At 42.1% G+C, this 24,739-nt stretch overlaps 1 protein-coding gene across 1 annotated transcript in view; it reads left to right on the forward strand.

Annotated features, from left to right (window-relative positions):
- SLC1A1 (solute carrier family 1 member 1) overlaps nucleotides 1-24,739 on the forward strand; it is an 80,084-nt gene that overhangs the window by 30,407 nt on the left and 24,938 nt on the right. The window contains exon 2 of the mRNA XM_072840279.1: nucleotides 7,836-7,976. Coding sequence (XP_072696380.1) covers nucleotides 7,836-7,976 — 141 coding nt within the window. The remainder of the gene's footprint in view (nucleotides 1-7,835; nucleotides 7,977-24,739) is intronic.

Consider the following 24,739-nt stretch of genomic DNA (forward strand, 5'->3'; position numbering starts at 1 on the left):
ATCCAACTCTTGGTTTCGGCTCAGGTCATGACCTCAGGGTGGTGAGATCAAGCCCGGTATCTGGCTCTGTGCTCTGTGTGGAGTCTGGTGGGGATTCTCTCTCTCCCTCTCCCTCTCCCTCTCTACCTCTCTACCCCACACGTGCGTGCTCTCCGTCTCTAAAATAAATAAATAAATCTTTAAGGAAAATGATCAAAGTGAAACAGGTGAGTAGAAACTAGGAAATAGAAGAAGGACACTCTGAAAAGGATACAATAAAACTTCCAGAGATGAAACTAAGAGACAGTGGAATTAGAAACTCAGCAGATGAATGAAACATCCTCTAAGTACAGCTGAAGGAAACATGGGTAAACTGAAGTAGGTACAAGAAAATCAGTGAGAATACATCACAGAGATAAAAAGAAGTAATGTTAAAAGCCCCCAAATCCTCATGTAGCTGGATACTTACAAGCATAGGTTTAGAGAATTTGCAGTTGAAGAAGAAATCACAATAGCAGTTGGAAGACCTTTAGAACTAAACGACAATGAGAATACTATGTAATAATTTAGGGAACACAAATACAAAATCTAGAAGGAAAGGTATACTTTTACATGCATATATTGAAACAAGTTAATGGGCTAAGCAATCAACCCACAGTTAGAGAAAGAAGAGGGCAAACCTAGAAAAAAATGGAAGGAACGATCATTTGATCATTTGTAAGAGCAGAGTTTAATGATACAGAAAACAAAAACAAAATAGGGAGTGTGGTATGGAATACTGGACACCACTTATAATGGATCTACCTATATTAATATGAGTAAGTCTTAAACATAGGGTGAAAAAAAAAATCTCAAAAGGAAAAGATAGGCTACAAAACACTGTATCCAGACTGATACTGCGGAAGTCCAATTTTCAAACACATAACAACATTATACATTTTAATGGCTAGGGACATATAGAGAAACCTGTTAGATCCTCATCAAAAGAACTTTCTTGGGATGCCTGAGTGGTTGTTTGAGCATCTGCCTTCGGCTCAGGTCGGGATCCCAAAGTCTTGGGATTGAGTCCCACATCAACCTCTGCAGGGAGCTTGCTTCTCCCTCTGCCTGTGTCTCTGCCTCTCTCTGTGTGTCGCTCATGAATAAATAAATAAAATCTTTAAAAAAAAAACAAAAAAAACTTTCTGAGCCAGACTGAATTCTTAATTGTAGGTGATGGGCAAATGAGGGGGTGGGCATTAAGGGCTGAAAGGGCATTAGGCTGAAAAAATTCAGTGTAAACAGTCATCTCTATAGACAAAGCAGTACAGACCACATTTCCTGTTGACAGGGGACAGATCAGTCCATGAAGGAAAATGTTTATTATTGCAGTAAGAACAAAATTGTATTTTTTCGACTCCTCTTCCTCAGATCCTCCAGCATTCAATACCAGACTTGGCATATAATTGGATTTTAATAAATGTGCACTTATTTTTGCTTTTCCTTGAATTTAGATACTACAAAGAATGCCTTTAATGGACTTTCTTCCCTTGAGCCTGAAACTGCACAATAACTCAAGCCTTTATATCATATTTGATGCTCGTCCCCTTTGGTCATGAGGAAAAGTCCATAACATTCAACAAAATTGTCAAGAATTGAAATGTTTAACAGTTGAGTGGTAGTCAAGAAATGTGTCCATCCAAAGCAGTATTATGCAGCACTTAAAAAAGATGAAGGTGTGTAGCATGAGAGGACATGCCTGTAATATATTAAATGAGAAATACCCAAAACAAGACAAAACCCATTCAAATTTCACAGATTAACTTTGAAAACCTACTAAGTGAAGGAATCCAGACACACATGCCATGGTATCAGTCAGGATTCTCCTGAGGAACAGAATCTCTTCTGTAAATTTACATGAGATTTATTTTAAGGAATTGGCTCACACAATTGAGGGTCCCATTTAAGTCCGAAATCCATAGGGCAGGCCAGCAACTTGGGCAGGAAGTTGGAGCTGCCCATCCTGAGGAGAATTCCTTCTTTTGCATGAAACCTTGGCCTTCAAAGGCTGATGGGATGAGACCACTTAGATTGTCAAGGGTAATGTAAAGTGAACTTATTGTAGATGTTAGTCACATCTACAGAATACCTTCACAGCCACACCCAGATTGGTGTTTTATTGAATAACTGACACTATGGCCCCTCCCAGTTAACACCTACAACTAATTAACCATCATAGCCCCGTGTTGTATGACTCCATCTAGATGAAATGTCTAGGATTGGCAGATCTGCAGAAAGCAGATTAGTGGTTGCCAGGGGCTGAGGCAAGGGAGGTTTGGGGGGTGGCTGCTGGTGGGTATGGGTTTCTTTTTCTGTGATGGGAATATGCTGGAATTCAATAGTGGTGATGGTTGCACAATGTTGTAAATATTCTAAAAACCCCTGAGTTGTTTGTACATTTTAAAAATGATAAATTTTATCTTCTGTGAATTTTATCTCAATGAAAAATTGCCCTAATCCCATAGTGATAACAGCCATTAAAAATGACAAGAGATAATATCAAGAGACACTTCATCTGAAGTGCTTAGCCCAGAGCCTGACATACAGTATGTACTCAGTAATTGTTAACCATTATGTTATTTTTCTCAATTTTTTATTTAAATTATGATGAACCACAATAGTATATGGGGAAAGAATGAAAACAATTTCTCTTTGAGATTGTGAGTGAATTTTTGAACTTCTTGTTTCCAGTAGAACTGTGATAATACTGCTTGTGCAGTAAATACATTTCTTAAGGATTTAAAAATAAAGCTTTACAGAGGCATCTTTTTGGAGCCAAAATGCCGGCAAAGAGCTCTCAATGCTAGAGCCATTCAGCTCCGAGGAAAATCGTGAACGAGGGGAACAGGTCTATTTCAGTGGAGGAACAGGCTAGAAAAACCATCCTCCCATCTATTCAGTATATGCATATGGTCATTTGTTAATAACTATTCATTCTACACTTTTTATTTTCTGGTTATCAATGTTCATCTTAGATTAGCTCCCAGAGGGCAGGAGGCATATTGTTAATTTCCCTAATATGGTGCCTTGCAAGATGGCATGGCTAGATAACTATTTCAGTGATAATTAAAAATATTTTTTCCTTTGCCAATAGTTCTTATTCAATCAAGCCAAAATCAGTCAGTGTACCAGAGAACCATTCTGGGGCTTTGATTAAAAAAAAAAAAAATACACAGAAGATTTTAATCTCTTTTCTGAAAATACCCTAAAACAGGAACAATGCTGTTTTCATAAATCTGTTTTCTGAAATGCAATTCAGTTACTGTCCCCGGATTAATTTTTATAACTATAAAAAAAAAAGTGTACATAAGAACAGGCTGGATAGAACCGGAGGCAGAGAGGGAGGATAGGTCAGTATAAATTATTATACGTGACTTTTTTCTTTTATTTTGATTTCCAGAATTCATTCTCTCAAGATTTTTATTTTTAAGTAATCTCTACACCTATTATGGGGCTTGAACTCAAAACCCTGAGATCAAGAGTCACATGCTCCACTGACTGAGCCAGCCAGGCACCCCTCCAGAATTATTTCTTGAACAATAATTTTTTATAAGCTTAGAGTGAAAAAAAAATCACTGTATTTCTTCCAAGATAGGGCTACTGGACTGGCAGTGGTTTGAAACAATATGAACTTGAAATCTCCAGCTGAGATCTCGTTTTCTGCCCCAGTTTTTTCTTCCCTGTTTTACTGATACACTTATACTTAGCATAAATACTGGGGAAGGTCCAGCCAGCTCTTTAGGGAGCCAATGAACTGGTCCTATGAGCCCATTTTAAAGCTGAGGACATTAACTGTCAGAGATGATCATAGTATCTCAGGCATTAGTATGGACCCTGAGGGCATCTCATCCAAGCCCTTTGCCCCATACCTTCCATCCCACCACTCCATGATGGGAGAGGTTAAAATTACGGCCCAAGTGACAAACCTTGTAAATGGCAGAGTAAGAACTCAAGCGGGTGGTTCTGACACAGAGCTCTTCCAGCCTCATTACCTGCTTGGGATCTTCTTGCCTGAGTGAGAGAAAGCTGCCCTAGAATAAGTTTCTGATGATTTCTGGGGCTACAGAGATCTACATAATTCTACCTTTGGGCTTCCTTGTTAGCCCTGCCAAAGGCCTCCAGAGAGCTGTACCATTCAGGGAAGTTCTTGATCTTCACCTTCCTTACTTCTGGGAGTTATCCTGCCAAATGGGTCTGAACTGTGTACCTCCAGGCAGGCTCTTATTCCCAACAGCCTTTGTCTTTGGAGACCGCTCCAGTCCAAGATTCTGGCTCTGGAGAAATGTAGAGAAGGATTGTGCCCTGTGAAATCTTGACCTCATCTTGGGACCTGGAAAATCTTCCAAGGATTTTTCTTATCAGGCATCCAATTTTTCCAAACTGCTCTGAGACCAATATAAAACACACCCATTTACAAGGTATAACTCCTGGCTGTGCTTCTTCACCAGCCACATCTTACTTGAAGGTCCTGGGATGACATCTCTGGCCCAGGGCAAATCTCTCAACTGCTTCTCCAGGTCTTGGTTGGTATTTATATTCTCTTTCCTTTCAGGAAGGAAGGAAGGAAGGAAGGAAGGAAGGAAGGAAGGAAGGAAGGGAGGGGAAAGAAAAAAATTATAATTCGTGTTACTTCAAGAACACATTTGATAAAAAGTTTAAAAACAGTAACCTATTCATGATGCTTGTCACCTCTGATAGCTTTGAAATGACTCTTTGTGGTGACTCTTTTATTTCTCCTGTAAAAACCCATGATCTGGATAAAGACTAAAAAATAGCAAGTACACTTCTCTCTAATTTCCCTGCATTTATTTGGGGTGGAGATGATTAGAGTCACAGTTAACTGTTAGTAATATAAACCTTAAAATTGGAGCACATGGGGTTCTTTTGCTACTCAACAGAGTGCTTTTGTGGTGGGTTTTTGAGCACAGACACATCTCCTTTCTTTTTAAACACAGAGCTTTCTTTGACATACAAGCCAAAAATTTATTTGAGGCAACCTAAAGAGTATGAGAGAGAATGTTTGTTTGGTTTTTTAAAACACTGAACACTACAGAGTTTCCTTACAGCATAAAGTAGGTATGTTCCATATAGAACAGCTGAACAGAGGCATTTATTAAGTAGGAAGTAAGCACAACTTGCTTTTTAAATTCACCTAAAATATTTTGAATCCTTGGCGTTCTGAACCATTCAGGAATCTCTAACCCTAGGTTTTGAAATATGAACCAAGTGGGATTGGTATTAGAGCTCTTTTTTTTCCTTTTGTCTTAGCTACAATTTGAGAAATGGTTGTGCATATGTTTGTTACAAAAGTAATTTAATTTTTTTAAGGTTTTTATTTATTTAGTAATGAGAGACACAGAAACAGAGACACAGGCAGAAGGAGAAGCAGGCTCCCAGCAGGGAGCACAATGCAGGACTCGATCCCAGGACCCTGGGATCACGACCTGAGCTGAAGGTAGACAACCAATCACTGAGCCACCTGGGTGTCTCCCAAAAGTAATTTTAAATGACTGATCAGAAATACATTTAGAAATGCATGCCCAAAATAAAGAGATTAAGACAAAGGTAGAACATGTAGGAAAATAAAAATAAACCAAGGATGAGGTCACTACACAGATGTATCTTGTGGGGTTCCTTTATTTGGCCTACTAACACACATGGGAAGTATACCTGAATTTAAATGAAAACTCTAGTTTTGATTATAATTCACATCTCTTTGTTGCCCTAGATTTCTTAATTGTGCCGAAGCAACTGTAAATTTTCACGGACTAATTATCTGAGTTTGTAAAGGAGCAGATCCAGGGATATCCTCCTTGAGTGTTTCTGCTGTTTAGCCATTTTATCTCCAATTAACATATCATCCTCAGAGGTTGATGAGGGGAAAAAAGATGTACAGGTTCATCCCAGCCCATTTTATGTCTTGGTTTAAAAAACATGGAGGTATAGTGAGGCTCCTGGCTGGCTCAGTTGGAAGAGCATGTGACTCTTGATCTCGGGCTTGTGAGTTCGAGCCCCAGGTAGGGTGGAGAGATTGCTTAAAAGAAATAAATAAACTTAAATAAGAAAAAAAAGAAGAGAGGGGCGCCCAGGTGGCTCAGTCAGTTAAGCATCTGACTCTTGATTTCGGCACAGGTCATGATCTCAGGATGGTGAGGCTCAGCACAGAGTCTGCTTAGGATTCTCCCTCTCCCCCTCCCCCTGTTCATGTGCACTGTCTGTCTGTCTGTCTCTCTCTCTCTCATAAATAAATAAATACATAAAACCTTTTTAAAAATTTATAAAAAGAAGTATTACAAAGGGGCAATGTGTGAGAGTTGGAAAGAGTAAGGCAATTAAATGTTGGGACCTTTCAGAAGAGGATAAGTAAGAAATATTTAAAGTTTGTGATTTGTAGTTACCAAAGCCAGCGCAAGGAAGGAATTCATATAGATGTCTTGTGAAGGCAAGTGTTCAGAGAACGTGCAGTTGACTCTTGAACAACGTGGATTTGACTGCGTGGGTCCATGTACACGTGGATTTTTTTCAGTAAATGCAATCCAGCCCTGTAAATATATTTTCTCTTCCTGTGACTTTCTTAATAACATTTTTTCCGGGATCCCTGGGTGGCGCAGCGGTTTAGCGCCTGCCTTTGGCCCAGGGTGTGATCCTGGAGACCCAGGATCGAATCCCACATCAGGCTCCCGGTGCACGGAGCCTGCTTCTTCCTCTGCCTGTGTCTCTGCCTGTCTCTCTCACTGTGTGCCTATCATAAATAAAAAATAAAATAAAATAAAATAAAATAAAAAATTTTTTCCCTCTAGCTTAGTTTATTGTAAAAATCCAGTACACAGTACATATAACATACAAAATACATGTTAATTGACTATGTTATGGATAAGGCTTCCAGTCAACAGCAGGCTGTCACTATTTTTGGGGGGAGACAAAAGTTATATTCAGATTTTCGACAATGCAGGGATTGATGCCCCGAGCTCCATCATTGTTCAGGCTTCCATTGTGTAACATTTCTTGATTTTGAACATTTCCCTATACTCACATAAATATAAGCCTCAGTGTCCAAGGTACTCGGGTTCAGTAGCTTCTTAAAAAGCCTCTTGGTCAAACCAATTTGGACACATCATCATCTAGAAACAACCAGAGCAGGATGGAGAGCATTGGACAACACAGTTGTTTAACAACATGTAAACATATCAAACCAGGAGAACATATGTTGCTATTAAAATCACAAAAGTTGCATAAACACAGAGTACTAATAAAAACTATCATGCAAAGAGTATGAGAAAATGACAAAAATGAACATGGATATGGAAGCTATAAAATGTAAAACACCTGAGATGCCTGGCTGTCTGAGTCAGAAGAGCATGAGAGTCTTGATCTCAGAGTGGTGGGTTCAAGCCCCATGTTGGGGTTACAGATTACTTTAAAAAACAAACAAAAATAGAATGTAAAATACCTAAGGTAGACAAAGATTAAGGGGAGTGTAAAACAAAATAATTATATTGGGTGATGAATTTCTTTTCCTTCTCACAGTGTTTTTGATGTTTTGTCATTATAATAAATATAATTGAAGGAGAAAAGAAATGAAAACACAACCTTTCACATGAGGAGTACTTTTTACAGATTAACTGAATAATGTGCACTTTGCATTCATTAAAATGTGATTTGTTTTTTAAGTCTAAAATTTTCACTCACGGAAGATCATCTAAACTGTTTTTCTTGCCATTAAAATATGGGGGTATTGGGAGGTATTTTTTTGAAATATATACAGAAGAACTCAATGCTGGTTTTCTTTTCTCCTTTCCAATCTTTGTCGTTCTTAGGGATTGCCATAGGAGTCTTGGTTCGAGAATACAGCAAGCTGTCTAGTCTGGAGAAATTCTACTTTGCTTTTCCCGGTGAAATCCTAATGAGGATGCTGAAACTCATCATTTTGCCATTAATTATATCCAGCATGATTACAGGTACCTTGAGAAAACGGATGTTCTCTGTGATTATTTAAGGAGTTGTCTGTTAAGTTGTTCTTTTCTAATTATGGAAAAAATTGAAATGCATTTGATGCGTCACATACACACACACTCATACACACTCCTTGGAAAGTGTATATTTTGCTTGAGTGGAAATATTACATTATTCACAAAGTGGCATTGCTCTGCCAAGGGCATTGTCCACCGCTTCTCGCTCGAATCTTCGTTTGGCCAGCCATGTGATGTCTTGAGAGGAAGATGCCATTTTCAAACATATTATAAATAAAACTCTATCCAGGGCACAGACGTTTAAAAAAAAGAAATGCCCACATATTTGGTCACTGAAATGTCAACCAGTGTCCCCAGGCAAAATGTGGTTGTCAGTTTCGATGTTGTTTTGAGCAGTTCACTCATCTGTTTCCCAACTGCAGCCGTGCTACCCCCCACTCTCTACGCGGCCACCCTCTGAGTCTCTCTGCCTTCCCCACTGCATATCCACACCTCCGCATACCTGCCCTGGAAACTCAGAGCCACACGCTGTGGGAAACATTTTATGATGGGTTGGCACCATATTTTAAAAGCCTGGTATTTTAAAATCCGAACTTGTGACCCAGTTGGATTTGGAAATGCTTTTTTCCTCCTTGGTCATTCTGTTGCTTTAAAGAGCAAGCTCCCCTCTAGGGGTACAGATTAATTTGGCTTACAAAAATGTCATTAGTCTGGGTGTGGTAAGCTGCTCAGTGCATTCCATACTTTCTTGTACTATCTTAATTCTGGTGTTAAGTAAAACATGGCCTGACAGTCACTAGTGTTGGCAGCTTGAAAAATCAGGGTTTTCTGTAATCATGCAATTAGGATTCTTGACATGTCCTTTTCTAAACATTTTTCCCCACTGCCATGACAAAGACCTGGGACTGATCTATGTAGAGTACTGGATGTTGGCTCGGTGGAGAGGGAAGGTAGATATCAGGCTCTGCTGTACTCAGCAGCTGCATTGCTTGAGGAGCTATAGAGTTGGCTATTGAACTTTCCAAATGCCAAACTCCAGAAAGATTAGAATCCCCTAGGAGCCTTGTCCTTAAATGGTCTTGGTGTTCTTGGCTTATTACAAGCCTAAAAAGAGCATTTAATTATTTTTATGTACATACTTAATTATGTTTTGAAATGCCTGGCTTCTTTTAGGCCCTGGACCCTGGGGACCAGATCAGTAGCCCAGTGGTTTGTACTATATATTATTTACTTGAATAGATAAGTCTATTCAACTTTAAATCATCATACACACTTGAAATTTGGAAGATTTCATGTAAGCATATGGATTTCTGGGTACCTCTGAGAATAATTAAGATCAGGAAATACTGAACGCATGTCCCCACAGACCAACAGTGATCTGGAGCTAAGAGACAGCTACTCCATTTAGTTGAAGCAAATACATTTGAGGACACCACAGTCCCCACCACTCCCTATCACCTGACACCTCGTCCACTGCTCTCATTTCCATTACCTGCTAGCCCCCATACGTGTTGCCTTTTTAACCTCTGAGAAGTTTCTCCTCATCAAGACTAAATCTTTTCTTAGGCTCCTTTGAGAACACAACAAACGCTTTAGACTCTCTCCCAAGACAAATGTTTATAGTTCTGCATACCATTCTGTATTTGCATGCAATTGCATGAGATACATAAATCACTTGATCAATACCATTTAAAACTTGAGTCTGTGGAGGGAGTGTTTGGGTGACTCAGTTGGTTGAACATCCAGCTCTTGATTTTGGCTCAGCTCTTGATCTCAGGATTAAGGGATCAAGCCCTACATCAGGCTCTGTGCTGCTGAGTGTGGAGCCTGCTTGGGATTATCTCTCTCTCTCTCTCTCTCTTACCCCCACCTCTCTCTCTCTTAAAAACAAATAGATAGGATAACTGGGTGGTTCACTCAGTTAAGCATCTACCTTCAGCTCAGGTCATGATTCCCAGGTCAGCAGGCTTCCCTGCTCAACAGGGAGTCTGCTTTTCCCTCTCCCCCTGCTACTCCCTCCACTCATGCATGCTCTCTCTCATCTTCTCTCTCTCTCTCTCTCAAATGAGTAAAATCTTTTCAAAAACCTAAAAATAGAATTTGGCTCTATGGGAGGGATGTATGGAAAGTTGATCCAAATTAGGCAACAGATCCAAAACTCGTACACAAAACTGGGTTTTAGAAGAAAAGGTAAAAATACATGTTTGGATATGCGAGTATAATATCAGATATTGAAATATGTACCACTCTTGGCAGTCAATAATTAGTGGTATTTTTGCAGTCTGGCTGTTTTGCGTGCTAGCTCAGTCTTGTAGATAATCTAGGAAAATAATTTGCAACCCTCAGCACTCTGCTCACATAGCCCAGCTGCTTTCTGAGGCTGTAGCACGGGTCTGGACATTTCTACATTTTTCCTTTAGCAAACCCCCAGCAGTTAAACAGGAGAGAGACAGAGAGAGAGAGACAGACCGACCAGAACCCCTATCCATACTGTTGCCCTGGAGTGATAAAATAGTCAAAGATTAAGGGAACGTGAACAGAGCAGCCTGGGAACAGTGATGCCATGTTCATGATTTAAATTGTCAGATTAAAGGGGAAACAATATTACTAGTATTAGCAAGATTGTGGGGAAACTGGCTCATTCATACATTTTTGATTATTGTATTAATTGGAACAAACTTCTGGGGGGTGCAGCTTGGAACATGTCCTGGTCTCTCCACTTTGTAATTCTGTTTCTCAGAATTTCTCGTAAATAATCAGCAATCTGTTCAAAGATTTAGGTACAAGAATGTTCATGGTAACATTTTTTTTTTAAATCATGGTGGCAAATTATAAGCAATCTAAATGTAAGTTATACCCCTAAGTTATGATTCTCTGCAACTATTAAAAACCTTGTTTTGAAAACATTAAATGACATATGGATATGTTCCTCACATGGTATCAAATAGGAAGATAAAACAGTGTTGTGTACAATCCAAAATTTATCAAAATGTATGTGGATTTTTAAAAAGTTGGGATGAAAACTGCTTAATGATGTGAGATTGAGATAGTAAGAAAACATGACTCACCATGCTTTCTTTACATTTTCAAGGCAAACAGGTGTTTGTTATTTTTGTTTTGTTGGTTTTGTATTTTCTTTCTCTCTCTCTCTCCTCTCTCTTGCTCTTCCTCTCTTTCAAATTCTTTCTCCTCCCTCCTTTCTCTCTTTTTTTAAAAGATTTTATTTATTCATGAGAGACACAGAGAGGCAGAGAAACAGCAGACGGAGAAGCTGGCTCCCTGTATTTTTTTTTTTTTTAGAATTTTATTTTATTTTATTATTTTTTTAATAGATTAATTTTTTATTGGTGTTCAATTTGCCAACATACAGAATAACACCCAGTGCTCATGCCGTCAAGTGCCCCCTCAGTGCCCGTCACCCATTCACCCCCACCCCTGCCCTCCTCCCCTTCCACCACCCCTAATTCATTTCCCAGAGTTAGGAGTCTTTATGTTCTGTCTCCCTTTCTGATATTTCCCACACATTTCTCCTCCCTTCCCTTCTATTCCCTTTCACTATTATTTATATTCCCCAAATGAATGAGAACATACACTGTCCTTCTCGGATTGACTTACTTCACTCAGCATAATACCCTCCAGTTCCATCCACGTTGAAGCAAATGGTGGGTATTTGTTGTTTCTAATGGCTGAGTAATATTCCGTTGTATACATAGACCACATCTTCTTTATCCATTCATCTTTCGATGGACACCAAGGCTCCTTCCACAGTTTGGCTATTGTGGACATTGCTGCTAGAAACATCGGGGTGCAGGTGTCCCGGCGTTTCATTGCATCTGAATCTTTGGGGTAAATCCCCAACAGTGCAATTGCTGGGTTGTAGGGCAGGTCCCTGTATTTTAAGAAAAAAGAGAGAGAGAGAGAGAGAGACTGGGGTGGATTCTGCTCTATGATCCTCCATCGCTGCCTCTGGCAGCTTCCCTGCCTCTCTCCTCCTCGGCTCTGCTCCCGGCCCCTGCACCTCTGCATCACCTTTTCCCTGGTGTGTGGTCCTCTCCCAAACCCCCAGTAGTCCTCAGCCTCCTCACCCAGCACGGAGCCAGCAGGGTAAAGCACAGAGTGGCTGTGGAAATACACAAGAAGAGCATTTTTCACTTTTCAAGAGCCTTTATAAATCCAGCAGATCAATAACTTATACACTTATTAGGACAAAGGAAGATGCATGTTGAAAGCTGGGGAGAATTAAATGAATTCCCTTGTGATACATAAATTAGAGGTAGAAACAAAAATTGAGATCTATGACTAGTAGCCTGTACTTCTGCGTAAAGGAAACTCTTAGTGAATTAACAAGTAGGGAAAAAAAAAAAAAGAACCCTCTGCCATCAAAGCCTTTGCTGACATAAAAATACTTAATTTATAGCTGTGTTTTGGGGGTTTGTTTGTTTGTTTGTTTTAAGGTTTTATTTATTCATTCATGAGAGAGACAAGAAGAGAGAGAGGCAGAGACACGGGCGAAAGGAGAAGCAGGCTCCATGCAGGAAGCCCGATGTGGGACTCGATCCCAGGACCCCAGGATCACGCCCTGGGCCAAAGGCAGATGCTCAACTGCTGAGCCACCCCGGCGTCCCTTTTTTTTTTTAAAAAAAAAGAACCACCTTCATATGATGATGAGGGTAAGATGTCCCATTAATTGAGGAAATTTGAATTTGTTGATAATTTTATTAGTGATAATGGCTTTTAGTTATGTAAGAAAATGTCCTTTTTAATGCATACGGAATTATGTAGGAATAAGATAACAGAATGTCTAGAATTTAGTTAAAACAGAAAAAAAAGGGATGCCTGGGTGGCTCAGCGGCTTAGCTCCTGCCTTCGGCCCAGGGTGTGATCCTGGAGACCCAATATCGAGTCCCACATCGGGCTCCCTGCATGAAACCTGCTTCTCCTTCTGCCTGTGTCTCTGCCTCTCTCTCTCTCTTTTTCTCTCTTTCTCTCTCTCTACAAATAAATAAAATCTTAAAAAAAAAAACAAAGGCATGGTAGACAAAATCTCAAGGCACTTTCAGAGACAGGCAGTGTAGGCACTAACAGAATCCTTCCCATAACTTACATCCTGAGAGACACACTCGTATGATGTGCAGACTGTTTGGGCCCTATTAACGTTTGGATTTGTTTCTAAGCTGTATTTGTACCAAACCACCAGGGGAATAGCAGGGGAAATGGCTTCGGTACATGAGAACTGCGGCTCTGGAAAATCCTGGTCCACATTTCACCAGCCAGTGAGTTTAAATTCAGAGCACGTTTTCTTTAATACGCAAATGATGATGATGATTTGAGCCTCCTATGACCAGCACAGGAAAGGGAACAGCCCCTCCACAGCCACTCCCAGAGTTTCCCTGACCGTCTTTCCAAGATGGCACCTCAGCTGTAGGCAGGAAGAGGTCCTTAACTCCTGTACTCCAGCCTCTTTGCCCCCACCACCTGGGCCAGAAGTGCTCTGCCAAACACAGCTGCCCCCTTCCTGGTGTCTCCTGTGCCTTCCGCCACCCCTCTGATGCTGAAGAGCTCCCCCTTTGCTCCTCTATCCTAACATAGGAATGAGAACCTAATTCTTTATAGCATGGCCAAGACCAGGCTGTTCCTTGGGATAAAGCTTTATGAAAGATTGGAAAGTGAAATTAGGGGAAATACCAATAGTGACACCCAGCTGCTCCTCGATGAGGTCTTCTGAGAGTCCCAGGGTCTCTTAAGAGGGCTCCCCTTTTGCTTAGCTTCCAGCCTATTCTTCCTCCTGAAGATATTCTAGGCCTTACCACATCCCAGACCCCACCACCTGACACTAGGTTTTGAAAAGAAAAAATTTCACATCACACAGGTCTTCCTGTCCTGACCCAAGAGCAACCTCTTCCTGGGATGACCGCCATCAAGGAATATCCACTTGAGAGGCAACCCTCCTCACAGCCACAAAGGGATGGTTTACCTTGGGGGCCCCATCAGGAGACTCACACTAGAATAGGTACCATTAGCACCTGACAGATTAGGGCATTCCCACCCAACTTGCAGGATTTGGGAGTTTGGACTATGCTGAATCCATGCCAGTTCTTATGTGCACCGTCTCTCTTGGGAGCAAGACGCTTATTCCTACTCATTCGTGTGGCACTTCAATCTGGATTTCCTGCAGATGTCAGCTCCTCAAGAAGCCACATCAGTTTGCAGGGCAGTACATTCCAAATTCATACCAAACCAAAAAAAAAAGACTTTGGTAGAAAAAGACCAAGCCATTGCGTCCCTGGGTCCTAGTACCGTTTTCACCTCCTGAGCAAGTCACGTACCAAACATAAGAGTTTGGTAGAAGGGCAGCTCAGATGGCTCAATGGTTTAGCACCGCCTTCAGCCCAGGGCATGATCCTGGGGTCCCAGGATTGAGTCCCGCATCGGGCTCCCTGCATGGAGCCTGCTTCTCCCTCTGCCTGTGTCTCTGCCTCTCTCTGTGTGTGTCTCTCATGAATGAATAAATAAAATCTTAAAAAAAAAAAAAAAAACAGACTTTGGTAGAAAACACTTGCATTCTGCTTATTGATGACCTTCCTATTTTGACAAGAGCACTGGTTGGATATTGGATTTACAATCGTGGGGAGTTCCTTCAAGGATAAATGTCAGACTCTACCTTTCAATGATTTAAAAAACAAAGAAACAAACAAACTTGTTACAAAATTTAGATGGTTGTCACTCCAGCCTCTACATTAGGATTTCCAATTTTGGAGGGCTTGATCTCAGCTCTAAGGCCAGAGATTTTTCTACTACTTTTTAACCAAGAAAAAAAAAATTAAGTCTTACAGAGGCTTAGATATAAACAGTATTTATTAAACAACAGCCAGCTGTAGAATATGCCTGTAAGTTGGTTTTCTAACAAGCAAGGGGCTGGAGACATTTTTGTAAAGGACCAGATAGTGAATATTTTAGCTTTTCAAACCAAGTGGTTTCCGACTTCCAAACTGGCTGTCACAGAAAAGCAGCCATAAACCATATGTAAGTGATGGGCATAGCTGTGTGTCAATAAAGCATTTATTTTTGATAACAGGAGGCCAGCCAGCAGCTGGTCAAGATGAAGAACAAGGCTAGAGTCAAACTCTCAAGATACAGTGTCATTGAGGTGGAATCCATGTGGCAAAATAAATCACAGGAAGCAATCACTACTCATATCAAGTAATGAGTGTAAATGCCTCCAAAGAGGCACAGAGGGAAGAGGGATGGAGGGTGGAACAGGATATGTGAAGTCAGTCAAGGTATTTGGAGATGCCTGTTTTTCATTTTTTAAGTTTACCTATTTATTCTTGAATGACACAGAGAGAGAGGCAGAGACATAGGCAGAGGGAGAATGACCCAGGACCCTGGGATCATGACCTGAGCCAAAGGCAGATGCTCAACCACTAAGCCTGTTTTTTAAATTCAGGCTTTGCAGGTGATGACACGCTTGGATAGTGTGGGCTGGTGGTGTGGGCTCCATTGTTTTTTAAGCTGTGTATTCATTTACTCATAAGCAGCTGTGTACCTGTGTACCTTCCTCCAGTGGGAAGAACCATGCATGTGCCCACTTTTAACACGGTTCAGTTGAATTCAACATTTGTTAACCCAACTGTGTGAAAACAAAGAGAAAAGCACTTGTGAGAGGATGAGATGCCTGCCACTCACCTGTTCATGGATCGCAGGGAGCCGGTTGGATTCATGAATCCCCGTGTGGGCAAGAAGGTACAAGAGTGGAAGACTCATGTATCACTTCACTTGGTTATACCCCTTGCCATTAGGGAGCAAAGAGTGTTTAGTGTCAATGTCAGCTGGTGGGGGCAGGGGAGTATGCATGCTTTCTGGAAAGATTGGTGCTTTTTTTGTACTTTAATCGCTAGAAAATTGTTATTTCAAGGTGGCCTATAAACGTCAAGCTCCATGCTGAGGAAAGCAGGGTTGTAGCCTAAAACCATATAGACAAAGGAGCTTCTTGCTTCCTTTACAACATCTGTAACCACTGGGTTCTGCCTGAATTTAAGTGCCTTTTTTTCTTTTAACCTTCCCAAGCCTTGTTGGGGAAGTGAGAAAATAAGATGAATTAAGCAGCTTTGCACACATGAATTAAACATTTCCCTAAGGTCATCAGGAAATTTGCATGGAGTTAGAACACAGTTATGGAAGCCAGAGGACTTAATGCAATAATTCGACATCTACAATGCCTTTTCTCCAAAGAGGAAACTGGCACATAACGTGTAAGGAGTGGAACTCCTACAATGAAAATGCCACTTGCCACAGTAATCAAATGAAAAGTGGCAAGAGGTGCAACCAAGTCTCACTGAGATAGGAAGGCCCCGAGAATCAGCCATGAATAAGCTTTCTCTTCTGCCTATACTGTGACTACACTGGCTCACAGCTCTGTTCAACTAGAAGTTAACCTGATTTTTTTTCTTAAAAAAAAAAAAAAAAAAAAAGGAGGGATCCCTGGGTGGCTCAGTGGTTTAGCGCCTGCCTTTGGCCCAGGGTGCGATCCTGGAGTCCTGGGATCGAGTCCCGCGTCGGGCTTCTGGCATGGAGCCTGCTTCTCCCTCCTCCTGTGTCTCTGCCTCTCTCTCTCTCTCTCTCTATCATGAATAATAAATAAATAAATATTTAAAAAAAAAAAAAAGGAATGAAATGCCATGCAGAGACTCTAAGAAACTTCCTGTGTGTTAAATGCATGGACCTGGGATACAACTCACTCACTCATTCATTCATTCATTCCATCTTCATTGTCGCAGGCTCTATGCTAGGCACATACAATATAGAGGTCCTGTCCCAGCAAAAAAAAAAAAAAATGCGGTGATAAGTGCTTTGTAGGAATGAGGCTGGTAGAGGGGACGCTGGAGTGGAGTCTTGAAAGAAACCTAAGAATCAGATGAAGGAAGCAGGGACTCTAGGCAGAAGAAAACAGCAGATAACATGGCCTCTCAAGGACAGTGAGACTTTGAGCACAGTACTAGAAACACAGGGGAGAGGGGTGGGGACAGAAAGGCCAGCACGTGCCTTCATCAGGGACATGTCTAGGCATGGGGAGCAAGTCACAGCAGTGACTACCAGGTGGTCACCCTTCTCTGCAAAGGAACACCCTGAACGAGCTTCAGGTGGGAAAGGATTGTTAAAAAATTTAATGCCACATGTTAAGGTGGTAACGCAGACTTTATTCAGGACCATCACAATAGGTATGGGGACCGTTGTGATGGGATTTTGCAGTGGGGGAGAGAGATGGGGCTCAACTCTGAATACAGCTTCAGCAAGTGAGAACTGATAGCCAAGGAGCCAGGGGAGGGGAGTCAGTGGATGGAAAATCATAAGAGAAACCATGAGAGGGATTCTGGCTAAACCAACCTATAAGATTCTTGCTGAGGGCTGGCCAGGGTGGCTACACATCACCTGGGGGAAGGTGGAGGATGGGGAGCCTGATTAGGTATGCAGAGTGATCAGATACCAGGTTCTGATTAAACTGACTTAGCAGAGTTCTTACGAAAACTAGGTTTTGCAGGAAAATAAACAGATGGGCCTGGGAGAAGATCCAGGAGCCTGACAAAGTTGTAGTCAGGCAAAGAACCTTGTCAGTACCAGTCACAGAGAGGCAGGAGAGTCAAGTGGTTAAGTGTGCAGACCAAGGAGCCAGACTGCCTGGTTCAAATCCTGGCTCTGCCATTTGCTAGCTGTGAAACCTTGACAAGTTACTTAACTTGTCCTCAATTGTAAAATAGGAAAATAGTAGTACTGTGTCGTGGTACGCCTGATACTGTCAGAAGTTTCTAAAAAGTCCCTGCCTTGGCATTAGAAGCTACAGAGCCAGTATTAGAATTGAGCCCTACAGATGCAGGTACATGCAATGCATTCATTCCAGAAAGGAAAACATTAAAAAAGACTTACTCTTTGTAATAAACTGTGAAGTTCACCGGCATACAAGTGGCTTCTACCCAGAATCCTGAGCTACTGATTTTATAGAATAAGGAGAAGCAAAAAGCCCAATAATAATTAGGTTGTGGTTTAAAAAAAAAAAAAAAAAAAAGGAAGTTTCACTGAGCTGTTAGCTGTCCTGATGTCAAAGCATTTGTATGGACTTTGAAGAGGATGGCTGAGTTCCTTAGATCCTCTGAGATGTGTTTAATGCTCTTACTGAACCATAAGCATCCTTCAGAAGCTCATGGGGTCTTCTAAAAAATTGGTCCCCACTACAAATACCACCAAGATCCATGGTAATAAAAAAAAAAAAAAGTTGAAAACAGCTCCCTGAATGGCTGAGGACCAGAAGACTGGCCCACTGCTTCTTGACACATGTTTGAACTTCAAATGTAGACCTGCTGACAGAGGCTGCAAAGTGACCTTTAGTTGGTTCTGCCCAAGGACCAGTGTATTTTGTTAACTTCACAGAAGAGTCTAAGGTGCTGATATAACCTATTTTCAGGGAGTCCTTTGTATAGATGCCTCTAAGAAAAATAGATGTCATGGGCGAGGAGTGCACAGTGCATGCTCCCTTCTGCCTCTTTTCTTCCCCTGTCACATCCCAGGGGTATTAATCCAAGAAGCAGAGATGTTCTCGTGTCCTGGAAAACAAGGTGAGGTCATATCTAGCCTTATTTTCCCTGGGGAATGAACTTGTTCATTTAATCCTTGTAGCAACCCAATGAAGTAGTAAGGTGAGTGGGACACAGTCTCCATCCTCAGAGACAGTTCCAAGGCCTGTTCCAAGATCACACAGATCATAAGAGTAGGACCTGGGACTGGTGCAGTCTTGAGTTCTGTTCTGGAACATTCTGCTGTCCAGGCACCAGAAACTGAGGCCTCCCTCAGGTCTGGGGCAGCAACCATAAATAACTAGGTGTTCAACCATTCAACCAACACATGTTAATCAAGCTCCTTCTACATGCTGGGCACTAGCTATGCATTGCTGAACACGCAGACATCTGGGTCTCCTGCCCTCCATGCTGCTTGCTACAGTCTAGTGCAAAAGATGGAGATAAATAATGAGCCTATTAATACAACTTGTGAAACATGTATGAGCAGGGTGCCAGGTGAGGAAACAGAGGAGCCTGGTTTAGCCTGGTGACTCAGGGAAGGAGCCCCAAGAAAAGTCTTGAAAGTAGACAAGTGAAGAGTAGAGGGAAGGCAATGGGGCAGAGAGAGGAGTCCCTGCAAATTGGGAGGGAGCTGGGTCTGCTTCAGGTGAGGGCTGGGGGATGACCAGGCGGGAAGGTGGCACAGCCTGGGCTAAGAGGGCAGGCAGGCACCTTTCCATCAGGGTCTCCTCAGCCAGCATGAGGATTTTCTAGTTTATCATCCGTGCCATTGGAGGTCATACCAGGGTGTGAAATGGTCTGACGGATGCTCTTAAAGGATCTCTTTAGGGGCACCTGAGCGGCTTAGTGGTTGAGCATCTGCCTTTGGCTCAGGTCGTGATCCAGAGTCCTGGAATTGAATCCCGCACATCGGGCTCCCCACAGGGAGCCTGCTTCTCCCTCTGCCTGTGTCTCTGCCTCTCTTTGTGTGTCTCTCATAAATAAATAAACAAAACCTTAAAAAAAAAAAAAAAGAAGGATCTCTTTAGCACCTATCTGATGAAGGAATACAGAAGGATTCAGAGGGGATGAATGAGCTAATTAATATTTGCTGAGTACCTTCCATTTGATCATTTCATTCAGTAATGAGGCTATTTACTGGTATAGTTAAGTTCTAGGCACTGTACTCGGTGTGTTACAGATACTGGTTCTAATCTTCACAGCAGCTGTGCGAGATTACTTGCTTTGCTCCTTACAATTACCCTGTAGGAGACAGAGGCATTGAAACTTTGTGTTTGTATAGATGGAGAAACTGAGTCTGAGAAGAGAAGCCTGGGATTTGAGTCCATGCTTGTTTTTCTCCATGACGGTGATAGAGGGACCATCTGGATAAGAGGGTTTTAACTCCTGTGCAACAATGAGTTTCTTGGATGTTGTGTCCATTCCCAGTCGTGACATACCATCAAATGTCAGACTGGAAAAAAAAAAAAAAAACCTTCCAATAATGGAGTTAATTTTGACACCTTAATGACAAGGTGGAGAGAGACTTTCACAAAAACTTTGTTCTCCAGTGGGTGGTAGCTTAATCAGAGTTCTCGGAGGAGTCTTTTGCCCTCGGGTGTTTATTTTTAAAACATGCTATTGTTTAGCCCATGGCAACTACATCCTTTGTGGTGTTTTTATAGAAAGTTCTAATAGATTATTACTACTCTAGCCAGGAGCCAGCACCCCAGCTCATCAGAGCTTCTTCCCAGGGTAAAAAAGTAAGTGTGTGGTCTTAAAATAAAGACCAAGCAGGTGCCCCTAACTTCCAAGGGCAATCTTGGATGGTGTCCCTGTTTCTAGGCCACAGCCCAGCCTCCAGACTGTCCCTGGTTTTGAAGGATAATTGTGGGCTCACTGGGAAACTGGACTTGTTAAGAAAACAAAAACTCAGTGACACCTGTCAAAGGTGGTAGGACAGACTATTCCGGACCATCGTGATAGGCGTGGGGGCCACTGCAGTGGGATTTGCCAGTCGGGGGGAGAGAGGTGGGGCTCAACTCTGAAAACAGCATCGTACATGGGATTTGATCTTCAAGGAGCAGGGTGGAGGTCAGTGGGTGGAGAGTCACTAAAACAGAACATCAGGGGTACTGGGGGATTCGGACCAAACTGAACCCACAGGATTCTTTCTGGAGGCAGGCCAGGGTAGCCAGACATCACCTGGGGGGATGCTGGAGGACAAGGAGACTGACCAGATATCGAGGGTGGGGGTTCTGGTCAAACTAGCCTAGCAGAGTTCTTGGTAAACCTGGATTTTGCAGGAAGTACATAGACAGGCCCAGGAGAAGGTTCAGGAGCCTGTGGTCAAGCAAACACTCTTTGTCAGAATCCTGCTCATCTTTTTCTGCCCAGTTCACATGCTGTCTGTCTGCCATATCATCTCAGCCTGGTGGCACCCCTGGCACCTCCGAAACCCCCAGTACCCATCCTCTGCTCCAGGGCTTTGCAAAGCATCTGGTTTTTTAGATGGATGGGAGAGATCTAGTTTTTTTAAATTTCCAGTCTGTCACAGATCAGTCATCTTTGTAAACTATAGTAAAAATGAATTACAAGGTAAGGATGTAAAAAAACAAAAACCTACAAAATGTTAGCCCTACTTTTTGTGGTTATATTGAACAAACGGAAAATCCCTGTCCAATTGCTATAAATGTTTTTTTTTTTAAGATTTTATTTATTCATGAGAGACAGAGAGAGAGAGAGGCAGAGACATAGGAAGAGGGAGAAGCCGGCTCCCTGTGGTGAGCCTGATGAGAGACTGGATCCCAGGACCCCAAGATCATGACCTGAGCCACCCAGGTGCCCCCCATAAATGGTTTTAAGCCCCTTTCTCTGGTTTCTGTACAGACCCTGTCACCCCTGCCTTATGATGGGTTAGTGTGCATTCCCCTCTCATCTGTCAATGTTCAATGAGAAGAAATGAGCTTCAAGTGATGCATGAGGCATTCAGACAAAAGTTTAGGAAGTTCCCTGACAATGAAGATCATTAACATTCCGTGTCCCACAGTCTCTTAAAAAAGTTCATGTACCTTGGATGACTCTAAGATCTATAGTTCAGCAATTTTATTTTTCTGTTAGTTGCTTTTTCTGACTTTTCTTAAGATGGAAAATGTTTGTAGATGCCCACAATTGAAGGAAATTATAAATAAACTGATTTCGAGGATCAAAAAAAAAAAAAAAAAAAAAGGGAGGAACCCAGAGGAAATGGGTTCTGGGAGTGGATCACAAAGAGAGTGACCAGGCTTCAGCAGGCATGAGGCATGGCCTGAAAGCAGAGGATCCAGGTAGCTATGGAGAGTAAGACCCCAGGATAAAGCACAGTGATGCCCCACCTTTTGGAATGAAGGTGAGCGTGCTGTTTGACCATGCCCCCCAGTAAGTGATGGAGGCCATATTCTTAACCATTATGTCCTGCTGACTCTATCCATGTGCTACCAAATCTAGACCAGCGCTGCCTCATCGAACTTCTGGTGCTGGTAGACATGTTGTCTTTTTGTGCTGCCCGTTGTAGTAGCCACGAGCTACATGTAACTAAGGAAGTGATGGAGAGGTGCTGTCTCCAGAGTCCAGCATCTGGATTAAGGTACCATTTGCATGACATCCACTGAGCCAGACCACACATTCTCAACAGGAGCAATATCACCCCCCAAGGCAGCAAATCCCGGCTATTTGGGGTGAAGGAGGAGAAATGTACTCTTTTTAGGTAAAAAAATACCTGTGTACGTCTAGTACATAAATTTTATTTAAAAGGCTAGGGGAGGGTCAGGGAGAGCAAAGAATGATGAAAAAAAAGGTAGGTAGAGAAACATTAAAATGCTAAATATGTTCTCACATCATGTATGAAAAGCATTATTGTTGGTCACTCTGGGGACTGAACCAAACTGCCCTGTGCAGGTGGTTTCTCAGGAGACTACCTGCTAAGTTCCTAATCACTGACACATGAGTGGATCTTTGAAATGGGCTCACATTGTAAGGAGGGGATTACCTATTTTTTTAAATGCAGCTTTTTCTGTCACAGGGAAAGCATCAAGTACAAAATTCATAAAGCACCTTATTTCATGCCCTGGGGACACAGAGAAGAATAAGCCTCAGGCTTTAGGGTCAGTGCAGTGATGGAAATGCATCCTAGGAGATGATGGTTCTTCCTTGTGTCTCCCCTGGCCCCAAGCCGGCAAGGTAAAGAGGTTGTACTGACTTTAGTAACTAACTTTGGAGTTAAGCTTAAGTTTGTTCGTTCAAAATTACTCAGCACCTGCTAAATGCTGGATCCCCTGGTAAGGTCTAAAGAGTGTGCTGTCCAGCATGGCAGCCATTATCCACGTGTGCAATCAATCACAGTTAAGCAAGATGAAAATTCCTTAGTCACACTGGCCACATTTCAAGTGCTCATTAGCTACACATAGCTCGTAGCTACTACATCAGGCAATACAAACAGAGCATTTCCACCATTGCAGAAGTTCTCTGAGGCAGTGCTGGTCTAGAATTTGGTAGCTTATGGATAGAGCCAGCAGGACATATAGTGGTTAAGAATTTGGCCTTTGGAGACACCTGGGTGGCTCAGCAGTTGAGCATCTGCCTTTGGCTCAGGTCATGATCCTGGGGTCCTGTCCCACATCGGGCTCCCCATGGGGAGCCAGCTTCTCCCTCTGCCTGTGTCTCTGCCTCTCTGTGTGTCTCTCATGAATAAATAAATAAAAATCTCAAAAAAAGAAAAAGAATTTGGTCTTTGGGGTCGAATCTGGGTTGGGATCCCAGCTTCACCATTGAGCATGGAAGAAGGTGACACACATAACCTGCAGTCATTGCCCACTACCCAGTGTTTATTGTCATCATTGTTTTTATTATAATTACCATCAACATTATTGCTATTTTTGGCAGATGGGGTGTGTAGGGCCAGACAGGCATTTTATCTTCAAGTTAAATTCAGTAATGTTCCTGTTATCTATGGAGGCTCTGTCCTCAGCAGCACATTTTAATCTGAGACCTGGACTTGGGGGCCAGCTCTGCCCCCCAATCAGTGATGACTAGAGAGGTAGAAGGGTAACTCTAGAGGTAAAGTGTAGAGAAGGACGATCATTGGTTCGAACACATTCCTGATCTATCCAGGAGAATTGTAGGACTAAAGTAGTTTTGAGAAACGGGAAATAAAGCCTTTCCCAAAAGTAATTGCAAGACAATTGCTGTACTCCAGCAGAGAGGAGCTGGCTGGCTGCTTTGGGGGATGCATTTGCTTAAGATGTTTCCACCAAGAATCTCATTATTATGAAGCCTTTTATTGCCAGCTGGGTCCTGCAATAGAAGCAGAGGCATCAGCCCATGGCCAAATCATTAAGACAAATTAAGACATATTAACATATGCTGGAAACAATTACCTACATATATTTAATTTGTTTCACTGCTGGAAGAAAACCCCGAGAGGGCACAAAACACATACCCGAGAACAGGTCTCCAGCTACCCTGGAAGCCTGTCACTTGCCAGCACCTTCAGGGCTGTTAGCCACTGAAATTAGACATCTACCCAAGGACACTATGTCTGAAAATATACATCCTCTCTTGGACCAGGATTACATGTGCTGATACAGGTTACCTGGAGTTTTGTTGAATTGGAAATTTTTTTTAATCACTCATTTTGAGTGAAATAAATAATTATTTGGATTGTTCATGAAATCATGCCAGAGCTCTAAAATAGGATATTAGACCACATTTTATATTCATATGTAGTTAGCAAACATACATATTTGCATTGTTTGCTCTTGTAAGATTTTACTTATTTATTAGAGAAAGAGCATGAACAGGGGGGAGTGGCAGGCAGAGGGAGGGGGAGAAGCAGATCCCTGCTGAGCGGGGAGCCCAGTGCAGGGCTGGATCCCAGGACCCCAGGATCATGACCTGAGTTGAAGACAGATGCTTCACCAACTGAGCCACCCCGGTGCCCCTCTTCATTTAAGAGACAAAAGCTAAATAGGAGATTCTGAGTTGGGGCCTTCATTGTCTCTTGATGTTTTGTTGTTGCTATTGTTGTTTCTTGCAGAGTTGTTATTTTTAATTGTCTTACCATGAGAAGAAAGTCTTCTCAACCACAGCAAAGTGCATTTTTCCCAGAGAGAGATAATGGAATCTGTCATCAGGGTTATTCTAGGATGTGTCTGTTGCAATATGCCC

This window comes from Canis lupus, chromosome 1 (assembly GCF_048164855.1).
Source record: "Canis lupus baileyi chromosome 1, mCanLup2.hap1, whole genome shotgun sequence".
NCBI classification, from domain to species: Eukaryota; Metazoa; Chordata; class Mammalia; order Carnivora; family Canidae; genus Canis; species Canis lupus.